Source organism: Glycine soja, chromosome 18 (genome assembly GCF_004193775.1).
Source record: "Glycine soja cultivar W05 chromosome 18, ASM419377v2, whole genome shotgun sequence".
NCBI lineage: Eukaryota > Viridiplantae > Streptophyta > Magnoliopsida > Fabales > Fabaceae > Glycine > Glycine soja.
In genome coordinates, this window is record NC_041019.1 from 12561249 (window position 1) to 12574998 (window position 13750).

Genomic DNA, 13750 nt, shown 5'->3' on the forward strand with positions numbered 1-13750 from the left:
TCCGCCAATGCTCTCCACTAACTTTGATAAACCCATTTTCCATTTGTTATATGTTTTCTGTAGACTCTTTTGAAAACACAATGAATGATAGCAACTCTAAACTCCTAAATCCTTAGTTTCCTTGGCGTGTAAGAATTAACATTTCTTCACATCACAGTTTGAAAGACTCTGTTCGCACAAAAAAAACAAAGAGAAATGCAATCCGATGTGTGAACTTTCATCTCAAGTTTGATCTTTTAGTTTATCACCAAAAGAAAAAGGAACTCAGTAAAAAAAGTAGCAGCACTATATATAAAATAACAAAAGAAGTAGCGGCACTACATCACACTCCGTTCCCTTCTTTTTCTTTATTGCTTGCATTCTCCTTTACCTCTGCTACCAGAGGAATTCCGAAAACCTCTCTGTCAATTAAGGTATCAATCTTTTTGACTCCTTCTTCTATCCCAGTACAAAAAGATGGTAACTTTAGCTTCCTTCACTCTTCACTCAAACCCCAGTGCCTGTGGTGCTTTCTGAGTGGTGAAGGAGAAAAAGAAGAAAATTGAGGAAGAAACCTTAACAAACCTTGTTGCATTGGTTGTGTTTGTGGTGATAGGACCCTGGCCAGCACCAATGGCACAAAGGGTCCTCTTTGAGATTGATAAGCAGCCATCAAAGAGGGTGAGGGCCCCTGCTAGCTAGCAATGTGTTTATGTGTTACATTATTTATCTAATGTTAGTTTATTGCGTGGATTAGCACTAATCAATGATCAGTAATTATTCTTTTAGTTATAAAAAATATTATTTATGGTCAATAGTTATTATTATGACAATTGATGAATATTGTATTGGCCTTGTGTTTTGAATATCTCGTTATGGGTTGGGTAATTTAATTGATGTCCAGCGAGAGGTTGCCGCTGACGAATATTATTTACAGTTAGTGAATGGTGACAAATCACCCGTGAATCAAGGTACACAATCTCTCTCTCATATTCCCGCTGTAATACGACGGTTACTTGATCGTAACCCGAATAGACGGTTAATGAATGCTGACAAATCACCCATACCCGTGGATCAAGGTACACAATCTCTCTCTCTCTCATATTGAGATTTATAAGTTGTGATTTGTATGTACATAATATGTTTTTCGACATTCTAAAATTGCTTTAAATTCTTCAATGTGGACTTGGGAAAGGGGAATTTATTGATAGAGAGCTTTGTGCAGCAAGGAAATCTGTAAAATATTATTGATGATTATTGAATATAAGGTTGCATACACACTATTTTATATCCAGCTTAACAAACTTAGTAACTAACTTCATTCTAACTAATTACCAACTAGTCTAACTACCCTCTAACTGAAGTAACTAACTCCATTTCTTCATACAACTTTAATACCCCCTCAAGTTGGAGAGTAAATGTTAATGAGTCCCAACTTGTGGATAAAGGAAGAGAAAGTTAGAAGCATTAAGGGCTTTGTGAAGACATCAACAACTTAGTGTTGAGATTTCACATGAACAAGCTTAAGGATGTTGGACTGCACTAACTCACGAATGAAGTGATAATCAATATCAATGTGTTTAGATTGCTCATGATTAGCTGGATTGGATGCTAGATCAATTGCAAATTTGCTATCACAGAAAAGCATGGCATATGGGATGGTAATCTCAATGTGTAGTAGCAATCGTCTTAGCCAAATTACTTCACTAGAGACTGAGGAGAGAGCCCGATATTCTGCCTCTGCTGAAGATTTAGACACAGTGGATTGCTTTTTTTATTTCCATGATATTAAAGCATCTCCTAGAAACACACAGGAACCAGATTTCGATCTGCGTGTGTCCAAACATCCTCCCCAATCAGCATCAGCATAGGCAGATAAGTTAAAGGAGTTACTTGCTGGAAAATGGAGACCTTGACCTGGAGTGCCCTTGATATATTGTAGGAGATGATGCACAACATCTAGATGAGGTGTCCTTGGATGCTGAATGTACTGGCTTAGCTTGTTAACAACAAATGTAATATCCGACCTTGAAATAGTTAGGTACATGAGGCGACCAAGTAAATGCCTATACATTGAGGGATCGGGCAGTTAATCACCACTGAGCATGTTGAGCTTTAAATTTGGATCCATTGGAAGGGAGGATGGTTTGCAGCAAAGAAAACCAGTATCCTCTAACAGAGAAAGGGCATATTTTCACTGAGTCAAGACAACGCCCTTTCTAGACTTTGCAACTTCTAGGCCTAGAAAATATTGTAAGGAACCAAGGATCTTTAGTATGAACAAAGCTTGAAGCTTGGCCTGAATAGAATGAACACATGTAGCACTTGGGCCAGCAAGCAAAATGTCATCTACATAGACCAACAGAACAACCAGGGAAGCACCTTTGTCAATGGTAAAAAGAGAATAGTCATTCTTTGATTGAGAGAAACCATTAGCAATTAATGTTGTTGAGAGTTTACAAAACCATTGTCTAGAAGCTTTTCTAAGGCCATAAATGGATTTGTTGAGCCTGCAAACAAGATTTTTATCAACTGAAGTGTACCCTTTTGGAAGTTCCATATAAACTTCCTCAAATAGACCACCATTCAAGAAGGCATTATCCATATCAAGTTGTAAGATTGGCCAGTTTTTAGCAGTTGCAACAGCCAAAAGGACTCTAACTGATGTAAGTTTAGCAACTGGAGAGAAAGTATAAAAAAAATCAATACCAACTTGTTGTGTGTAACCCTTAGCTACCAATCTAGCTTTGTGGCGATCCATAGTGCCATCAGGTTTGAATTTCACTTTGTACACCCACCTGTAGCTAATGCATTGTTTACCAATTGGAAGAGGAACCAAAGTCCATGTGTTATTGGATTCCAAAGCTTTGATCTCAGCTGTCATGGCTTGGCGCCACTCTGGAAAAGGAGCAGCTTGATAATAAAATTATGGCTCATAGATGGTGGAAACCTGAGGAAGTCCTTATAAGGAGAGTTGAGATGAACCAAAGAGCAATGATCTTGTATAGGGTGAGATTTCTGTCAAGGTTGAGGTCTAATGTAATCAAGAAGATAAGGTGGAGGGTTTGATGTTCTAATGGATCTTCTCAAAGAAGGAGAAGGCAAAGCAGATGAGGCATTAATGCTAGTATCGACTGCAGAATCAGATAATTGAATAGACAGGTTATTTGTGGCATGAGAAATATTGGGTTCAATGATTCTAGGTTGAATGGTTGAGGACATAGATTCAAGAATAGGTAGGGAAACAACTAGGTCACTAAGGAAATTATGTTCTTGAGATGTATTTGGTAAAGTTTGAAAAGGGAAAATGTTCTCATGAAAAACTAGATCCCTTGAAACATAAAATTTTCTAGTCTGCAGGTTATACAGCTGTACCCCTTGATTCCTTGTGGATAACCAACAAACACAAAAGGGACTGCTCTTGGGGAGAATTTATTCCTCTCAGAATTCAAAGTAGCTGCAAAGGCAAGGCAACCAAAAGATCTCAAAATTGAATAATCAGGTGCAGAACAATAAAGAACTTGGTATGGAGTATTTTGTTTCAGCAATGGTGAAGGCAATTTGTTGATAAGGAAAGCAACAGTAACCACACACTCTCCCCAAAAGGTTATAGGCACCTTGGACTGAAAAAATAATGCTCTAGCAACATTAAGTAAATGTTGATGCTTCCATTCAACAACAAAATTTTGTTGAGGTCTTTCAACACAAGAAAACTGATGTAAGGTGCCTTGAGATGCTAGGAAATCTGTAAGAGCTAACTCCTGAGCATTATCTGATCTTAGACATTTGATTGAAGCTGCAAATTGAGTCTTGACCATTGCAAAAAACTTCATGATTACAGTTGATGCTTCAGATATATGTTTGAGCAGAAAAATCCATGTAAATCGTGAACAGTCATCCACAATTGTTAAGAAGTATTGATAGTTAGCATAAGTTGAATGCTTATAAGGTCCCCAAATGTCACAATGAATCAAGTCAAAGGGCTGAGCAGAAACATGATTAACAGAAGGTAAAGATAGTCTATGAAACTTAGCAATAGGACACACATAACAACTTTTGGTGGAGAACTCATTAGGTAAGGCAAAAGGAATTTTATTACTCAATATTTTTAAAACATTGTCTGATACATGGCCAAATCGGTTATGCCAATTAATGGCTTGAATACAAGTGCTGGAAACAACATTTATACAGGAATTATGATAAAAAAACATTGCAAGTGGAATGAGTATCCTTGAGGTTCAAGACATAAAGTCCATGAAGGAGATCCCCTCTACCAATCTTCTTGCAATGAGGCATTTCCTGTATGACAAATTGGTTGGAAGAAAAACAAACAGAATAAGATGAATTGGTAAGGAGGGCACTGACTGAAAGGACATTAAATGTAAAGTTGGGAATGAAAGACACATTATGGAGAGTTAGAGAAGGAGATAAATGCACAGTGCCAACTGCAATGACTGGGACAACTGCATTATTAGGTAATTTAACAATTTGATTTGAGACATAGTGATAGGAATCAAAGAGATCAATGGCACAAACAATGTGAGTGCTTGCACCCGAATCAACAATCCAAGAATTTTGAGGAAACTTAGTTAAAGAAGCAGACAAGACCATACTAGTGTTAGAAGATCCAATATCGGGAGTAACAACATTTGAAGTGTGTGCTTGAAGCAAACTCATGAGTTGGCTATATTGCTGAGCAGTGAGATGAAAGTCAGGAACAAAAGTGGATGTTGAGACTTGATTCACTGTTTTGCTTTTAGTATTAGAAGAAGAAGGTTTATTCTTCTTGTAATTGGGAGGAAAACCATGTAACTTGAAACACTTATCTTGAGTATGGCCAAGTCGAACACAATGTGCACAGAGAGGTCGATTTCTGGAAGTAGCACTAACCTTGTGATCAAACTGATATCTAGAATCCTTAACAGCAAAAGCATGAGATCGTGAAGCATCATTTGTGGAGTGGAGAGCAGAAACAGAAGTACCAATCTCTCTCTGTTTTTCTTCTTGAACCACTAGAGAAAAATTTTGATTAATGGAAGGGAAAGGATCCATAGAAAGAATCTGACCCCGAATTGAACTATAGGATTCATTGAGTCCCATAAAGAAATGTATGGCATACTCCATCTGTGCATAGTCATGCCAAGGACGAATGCCATTGCAGGTGCATAAATGTGCAGGCTTTAATTCAGAAATTGATTCCCAAATGGATCGTAGCTTGGAATAATAGGATGAGACAAACATAGAACCGTACTGTAGATTTGCTAGTTCATGTTTCAACTGGAAAATCAAGGGACCATTCCTCTATTCAAATCTCTCCTTAAGATCATTCCAAATAGCTTGACCAGTGGAACAATGAAGGATGCTTACTTGTATCTCCTTTGTAAGAGAGTTGAGAAGCCAAGAAGCAATGATGCTTTCATTTTGCTGCCATAAAGCATTACTGGAGTGCTCTAATGGAGGTTTGAGAATGGAACCATCCACAAAACCGAATTTATTTTTGCCAAGAAGTGCCATCTTGATGGCTTTCTTCCAAGAATTATAATTCTCTCCAGATAAAGGATGAGTGACGAGGCTCAAACCAGGATTATCACTGGTTTGTATGAGGAAGGGATTAGAATCATCCATGGCACCCATGAAACCAAAGAGAAAAAGGAGAAGAAAAGCTAGAAGGAAATCAGAGAAAGTGGAAGAAGTGTATTTCTTCTGATACCATATTGATAGAGAGCTTTGTGCAGCAAGGAAATCTGCAAAATATTATTGATGATTATTGGATACAAGGTTGCATACACAGTGCTTTATATCCAGCTTAACAAACTTAGTAACTAACTCCATTCTAACTAATTGCCAACTAGTCTAACTACCCTCTAACTGAAGTAACTAACTCCATTTCTTCATACAGCTTCAATAGAACTTGGGGTAGAGCCAGGCATGGTAGACTCAGAGGTGGTGCCTTCTTCAATTGCTGTGCTTGTGCCTATTCTCAGAGCAGCAAATGAGATTGAGGAGGAGAATCCTAGAGTTGCGTATCTTTGTGAGTATTTTTAATTTCATCAGGTTTTGATTATTTTTTTTGTTTGCTTGATCATTGTTAGAAATTATGGTTCAAAAGAGAGATTTGAGAAATAAAAAAAGTATAGAACTGCAAAGAAGAATGTGTTGAAAATGATTAACGGAATTTTACAAGGAGTACAATGGGGCTTATATAATAAATAAGAACTAATTTTCTAATTGACCTTACTAATTTGTAAATTACATTTTACATCTCTAATAGCCCCTTGTAAGCTGAAAGTTGAAGTGGATCAGAGAGTCACTAGAATGGAGGTTGACTACTAAGACATTTTCTGCACAAAATAAAAACAGCTTATGATTTTTATGCTCTAGGTGTTTCACACTTTCTCACGTAAGAAGTTGTGAGGAACAAGGAAATGCTTTCTCACGCTTGAATACTGAATAGATAGTACAGTCATAGTTTATTTATGTATTGGGAAGCTAGTTTTCCACAACTGTTTACAACATACTATTTCTAATAATTATTAGAAGCAACTTTTCTGATACAAATTACTAGTACGCTGCTTTTGAAGTCTAAAACTGATTTATATTGATTTGAAAGTTTGACATTCAATTATATAACTTAAATAAAATGTATTTCTAAAACGAAAACTCAATAAATCAGAATATGAGTAGCAAACAATAACAGAGAATATTCCATGTAGGGATTTTTATACTGATTTACCCTCAACCTTGAGATACATCTAGTCCTTGTCTCCTGTAGGATTTTCACTGCAATTTCACAAAAATACATGAGTATTCTTTTCCTATTCATTGAACAAACTCATTTTCTCTCTCTTAAATCACTCATTGTGTGGATCCATAGTGATGTACAGATCTATGCAAACACTCTTTCAGATATTCCAAATGATGGAGACAGACTCTGGAGTGTTTGCAAAAGGAATCTCTGTCCAAAGTAGAATTTTCTAGAAACACAAATTTCTGAAATCATATATGTTATCTTCCTTCCTTACATTAAGCTTTACGAATGAAGGATGCATTTTTAAGTTTTTAGGCAATTATCTATTCATGGCTCTTAAGAGACATTCAAACTCAATCAAATTAAATGGTCATAAGAAGTTGTATGTATATTGTCTTTTCAATTCAATTGTGCATTGAATGATCTATTTATCTCTTTTGCTACTTATGGTGTCCTTTTTCAGTTTTCGAAATCCCAACTGCTATTTGAATTTAAATTCTTGATAACTATTGTGAGTTGGATTTCCATAGGCATATTCTCTAATAGGTTTAGCAATCTGTAAGAATGATGCTTCCGAATATTGTTTCCTACAAGATGCTTCTTTTAGGTGATTCTGAATATTGAAGTGCTTGTGCATCAGTCTTCTAGTTTTCTTTTTGCTTTGTTTGCATTTATATGTAGGTTCTTGCTTCTAAACACATATTAGTTTAGTTCTAAACAAGCTGCTTCTAATATTGCACTTTTATAGCTTCTGAATAATGCTGGTATGCTTGTCTCATTCCTTGTTCAGTTTCCATATTCTAATGGATCTTTTGATCATATGTAGCTTCTGATCTTTCTACCTTTGACAAATTCATCTTTTGAGCATGCTTCTAATCATATGCAACTTCTGATCTTGCTGTACTTTAATATTCTGAAAGTATGTTCAGCCTAGTATGCTTTTGATAAACTTTTCTTGTGATTAAGTTGCTTTTGAAGAGTAGACTTTGTTTCTGGAGGCTATGATCTTTGTGACAGATACGTCTTAAGCTTCATCTATGCTCTTTGTGATGTTATCATCAAGTTCTGTTTTTATAATCACATTTCAAAGCAATCTATTTGTAACTTATGTTCAAACTTCAAAAGGGTTAGAATTTGCTTCTTTTCAGTTTGTTATCATTTAAACTTCATGACATGAGGGGCTTAACCCAGCAGAAGGTGTTCACAACACTTTGGAAAGGACAATTCAAGTGCATATCAAATCAAAGGAAATTCCTTATGACTGCAGAATTGTCAAGCACAAACTCATATTTCTCCTTTTTACAATTTGACCACATTAATTACTTAGAATTTTGTTTAAGGGCTTTCACTCCTTCTAATACATATAGAATTATGTAAAACAACATTAATGTGAGAGTAGTGATAGTTGCTCGGAGCTTTCTTTCAAACTTCTCGGTGGTGTGCAAGTCAGCTTACCTTATTGGGGTATTCTGTTTTTATGTTAATAAGGATTCTTTATTCTCCAAACTCAGTAATTTATATATGAACAACTCCTATTAGGACACTTAATGTGTTAATGCTTTTATTTCCAGCATTCTTACTAAGACAGTTTGTGCATTTCTTGGATGTTGATATTTTATGTATCCTCTGTATAAGACATTATCCAATCTTGTATTGTTTCTTGACTATTATTGGCGGGAATAACATACCTGATATGGCATAGGGGTGTTGATGATCGAATAGCAGTAATTTAAACTTTAGCTGAGATAAAGGAGTAGATAAGAACTGACCTACAAAATATATTGTCCATAAAGGGTGGGACACAGGAGAAAAATACCCTAATGCATGTTTGTTCAACTTATTTTAAAGAAATAGTGACTTATTTTTATCAGATTTCTGAGATAGCTTTTTAAAAATAAGTGATTATTTCCCCACAACAATCTATACCAAATATGCAGAGCAATTTTTGTAAACACCAAAGCCTCCTGTAATTCTTTTGTTTGCCATCTTTCTTGACACGGAGTATTTAGTGAAGACAAAAACTAAAGTTGTCTTTATATGATTCATGTTACTATCATCTATCACCATTTCTAATTCTTTTTACCATTGATTAGAGAAATATTTTCTGTAAATGTACAGATAGATTTTCTGTGACTGAAATATGTTTGTGCTGTCTGATATATACTCAAGTTTTGCATTTGCTCCCTCATAAATTTTTCCTTCATTTTTACTCCCTGATATTTGAAAATTTTTGTTATAGGTTCCTGCCGTTAGCTTCCATCAATATGGTGCTGACGTGTGTTAAGCTGACATGTCACCATGCCACATATGTTGTCACATGTGCTCAAAGGATGAAATTATAGGCAGCAAATGCAGAAACCCCAGAAATTATAGGGAGCTGATGCAAAAACCTTGAAATTCTAGAGAGCAAATGCAAAACACTAACTCCTTCGAGCACATATCGCAGAATACGTGGCATGCTGACATATCAACTTAATGGACACGTCAGCGCCAAATTGACAAAAGCTAACAGTAGGGTCCTATAACAAAAAATTTCAAATATCAAGGAGCAAAACCAAAGGAAAAATTTATCACGGAGTAAATGCAAAACTCGAGTATATATCAAGGAGCATGAACATATTTTAGCCATTTTCTGCTAGAAATTGTTCTCATATGCTTTACTTCAAACTGCATCTGCCTTTTATATGCTATAAAAGTTTATTTATGAAAAATGGTGACTTTAGTTGTCACTTGTCTCAGTTGTCTGAACTTGTTTCACTACTGATTCTACTCCAGTGGGTTCCTATATATTCCTCAAAAAACCAACATGTGGTTTCTCATACATAGACTTCAAATTCTCTGATTTTGCAGAAACTAACCCTTTTCTATCTAGTCCGCATGAGGGAGATGAACCTCCAACTATACTCACTAAATATTATTTTTTCTCAGGGCAGTTTTATTGAACTTAAATTTGGTCTGTTTAACAGAACTCAGAAGAAAAAGCATATAACAAAATAAATATTAGTAAAAATATACCCAAAACAGCCTGTATTGTAAAGTATCACATTGAAGCTAGATTCTGTTTGCAGAATTGTTACTCTGACAGTGAACACAAATTTAAAGTCAACATCTAAAAAATGAAATGAAACAACTAAATATAATTGAAACATTCTTTCAGCTTGTCAAAGATGTTTTTAAGTTATATTTGCAGAAGAGTATATGGTACTGAGGTTTTCTTGTTTAATTAGGTCACTTCCATGCATTTGAGAGTCCCTCTACACTTCATACAATACAGTGGCAAACACCACGCCCCCTTAATTTAAACTTTTCTGTCCCTCTAGACTACATTCTTCTCTCAACTCTATCATAAAGGTTTTGCAAGAGTGGTGGTGGAGAGTCCACATGTTTTAAAAATGAAACGATGTGTAGCCTGAATTTATTGTGCATGGCTAACCCCAAAAGAATATGGTAGTAATCATCATGGGATGTTATAAAGTCTCTTACAGGAGATCTGTAAAAGAATCCCCTCAAGTTACAGGGAAAAAGAAATGAAGAAACAATCAAAATGGACAAATAATCATTCAATAAAAAGCATGTAGTAGGCAAAAAAAACCAAGTTGTTGGTGCTTCATATATTCATGTATTCCTCAAAAGTCAAAAGACCAACACATGGTTTCTCATAGATAGACTTCAAAGTCTGGCAGAAACTAACCCATTTCTATCTGGTCTCCGTGAGGGAGATGAACCTCCAACTATACTCACTTGACAATCCTTTTTTCTAAGGGCAGTTTCAGTAAAACTAAGTTTGCTTTGTTTAACATAATCCAAACAGTACAGAGAAGAAAAAGGATATAACAAAATGAATATTAGTAAAAGGGAAATGAAACAACAAAATGGAACGGAAGCATTCCTTCAGCATCTCAAAGGTGTTTTTACCTTGTATATTTGCGGAAGAGTATATAATATTGATGTTTCTTTGTTTTTCTAATTAGGCCGCTTCCATGCATTTAAGAAGGCCCATTCAATGGATCCAACATCAAGTGGGCCTGGTGTTCGTCAGTTCAAATGTTACCTATTGCACAAACTGGAAAAGGTACACTGGCTTTTATTTTCTTACAGTTCTTATAGTTTTTGAATGTTCTGTTTTGTTATCTTTGGTGTCTATGTGCTAGTAATGATGGGTGTCCTGTTGATTCATCAGTTCTTAAAAATTAATCTCAGCCATATAGGTATTCTCTTTTTCTTTTTAATAAAAATCTTCTTTTTATCAGGAAAATATTAACATTAGACAATGATTATGTTATGGCTATATAGGTTGATCATTTATGAATAGGAACAGCAGTCATTTCTTAATTCCTACCCAAAAATTGAGAAACAAGTAGTTGATTATTAAACATTTTTTAAATTTCAAGATTGCAGGAAGAGGAGCTTACAGCAAGACATGCTCTAAGAACTGATGCTAGGGAGCTGCAGACCTACTACCAACATTTCTATGAAAAGAAAATCCGGGATGGAGAATTTAATCAAAGACCGTGAGGCTTAATCTTAAACTTGTGCTTTCAAGTTTTATGAATTGTGTTATGATGTCTGATTCTTCTGATATTGCTCTTGAAGGGAGGAGATGGCTAAGAATGTTCAGATTGCCACTGTATTGTATGAAGTGCTAAAGACTATGGTATCTCCACAAAATATTGAGGAAAAGGTTTGTTTTGCTTGATTAGGCTACCATGACTAAAATTTGTATAATACTTGTAAACATAGTTCGGACATGGACTAAGGATGTTGTTTTATTGCCAGACAAGAAGGTACGCTGAGGATGTTGAGCATAAGAGGGGACGATATGAACACTATAATATCCTTCCATTATATGCTGTTGGTGTTAAACCAGCAATCATGGAACTTCCCGAGGTTTGTATGTCTGGGACATATACATTGTATGTTTTGCTTCTGCCAATAATATAATTGCTCAGAAATTTTAAATTTTTAATCTGCTTGTTTTCTTTTTCTTGAACATTATAGATCAAAGCAGCAATTGCTGCTTTATGTAACGTGGATAATCTTCCAATGCCCATAATTCATGCAAGACCTGACGATTCTACAGTGCCTATGGAGAGGCTTAAAGAAGTGAATGATATACTTGATTGGATTGCCTTTGTTTTTGGGTTTCAGGTAATGAATATTTTCCCCCTCCCCCTTCTATTTCCTAATCTCACTTTAATATGAAATTATCCTGGTTACAAATGTAGGTGAGAATTAGGTGCCACACCTAGACGGAATCTAACGTGCCACGGTCTAGCATTGCACCGTGCCACACTTTTGTGAGCCGTTAGATATAACAGTTAATAATTGAAGGGTTGTTTTTTTTTAGTTATTTGATTTTGTTAAAGCAAGACAGCATATACCATGAAAACATAAAACAAAACCATAAAACCGTAGAACAAAAAGAGAGGAAGGGAAGAATAGAGTTATTTTTGCTTTTCTTTGCTACATAACCATGTTGTTCTGCATGTTTTCATTCCCTCTATGCCTTTCATGGCCTCCGAAACTCCTTCCACTGAAAATTCTTTGGACCCCACTTCAGCCATGACGTTTACTAACGTCCCATTCATTCCATGTGAAAAATTGACTGGATCCGCCAATTATACTACCTGGGCAGCCATTGTCAAACTTTGGTTTCATGGTCAAGGACATGCTGACCACTTGACAGCTAAGGTTACGGACATTCCCAATAAGGATCTAGCCCTTTGGCGCCAAATAGACACCTCTTTGTGCAACGTCCTTTGGTACTCTATTGCTCTTAATCTTCAAATTTCATACCAGGCATTTGACACAGGTTATGAGGTTTGGAGCAAAGCCAAGAAAGTTGACTCCAACGATGTTCATTGTCTCTACAGTGTGATAACCACTATGTTGTCCACAAAACTTGAGAATATGCATATGTAGACGTATCTTGGTAAGCTCGATCGTTTGATTGCTAATGATTATAACAATTTGATGTCTTTCACTTCTAATTCAGAGACTTTTTATCGGCAACGTAACCAGTACTTCATGCTTCTAACTCTTCCTAGTCTCCCACATGACATTGATTCGGTGCATAACCAGATTTTGTTGGCCCCTACTGTTCCTACTCATGACATAGTTAGTGAACAGTTATTGTGTCTCTCCACTCCTCATGTTTTTGGTCATTCCTTTGCCTTTTCCTCTTTTGTTGATTCCTCCACCGTTGTCTCACACTTATATCATGGAGGAGGTTGTGCTGGCAAGAATCATCGTTCGAATTATTGTAAAAATTATGGCCACATTGAATCGAAGTGCCACACCAAAGTTCAAAACTAGTTGAAATCAACAAATGTTGCCTAGGTCACTAATATCCAGCCCCCACTGAGGATGTCACTTTCTCTGCCAGCGAGTATCATGATTCCTTTAGTTTTGAGCAGTCCAGCAATCTACCTTGTCTGTTACTGTCTTAGCTCGATCTGGTAATCCTGTAGCCTTTGTCTCTTAGTCATCATCTCTTGGACCTTGGATACTTGACTCAAGGTCCTCTGATCATATGATCGGTAACCAATTTTTTTCTCTCAATAGTCATTATTGGACCCTTTGTCTTCTGTTACTCTCGCAGATGATTGTTAGATTAAAGTTGGTGGCATTGGTAAAACCCACCCACTTCCCAACCTCCCTTTGAATTTTGTCTTGTTTGTTCCTTGTTGTCCTTTCAATTTGATTTCCATTAGCAAACTCACTTGCTCCCTTAATTTCTTTATCTTGTTTGTTAATAATTTTGTTCTGGTTCAGGATCGATGAACTAAACAGATGATTGGAGCAGAACATGCATCTAGGGATTGTATCACCTTTTACCATCGATTGCCTGTGAATCCACTGCTTCTGCCGATCTTACCCGTCTCTGCCTTTATCATCCCAGCTTAGAGAAGTTGCGTCTTTTAGTTCTTAGTCCCTCTACACTTACGCTGTTACAGTGTGACTCATGTCAGTTAGAAAAACATGTTTGTAATTCTTATAGTCCTCGAGTAAAAAAAATGTGCT

General features: G+C 36.1%; 1 protein-coding gene across 2 annotated transcripts in view; it reads left to right on the forward strand.

Moving 5' to 3' along the window:
• The first annotated feature begins 335 nt into the window (after positions 1 to 335).
• Positions 336 to 13750, forward strand: part of LOC114396601 (callose synthase 7-like) — an 83294-nt gene continuing 69879 nt past the window's right edge. Inside the window, exons 1-8 of one of the 2 annotated variants that reach the window (XM_028358666.1) lie at positions 336 to 660; positions 917 to 1058; positions 5879 to 6010; positions 10699 to 10799; positions 11126 to 11238; positions 11321 to 11408; positions 11504 to 11614; positions 11726 to 11875. In XM_028358666.1, coding sequence (XP_028214467.1) covers positions 613 to 660; positions 917 to 1058; positions 5879 to 6010; positions 10699 to 10799; positions 11126 to 11238; positions 11321 to 11408; positions 11504 to 11614; positions 11726 to 11875 — 885 coding nt within the window. In that variant the 5' untranslated portion in view covers positions 336 to 612. Of the gene's footprint in view, positions 661 to 916; positions 1059 to 5878; positions 6011 to 10698; positions 10800 to 11118; positions 11239 to 11320; positions 11409 to 11503; positions 11615 to 11725; positions 11876 to 13750 lie in introns of those variants that run through there. The other variant, XM_028358667.1, reaches the window with a different exon arrangement.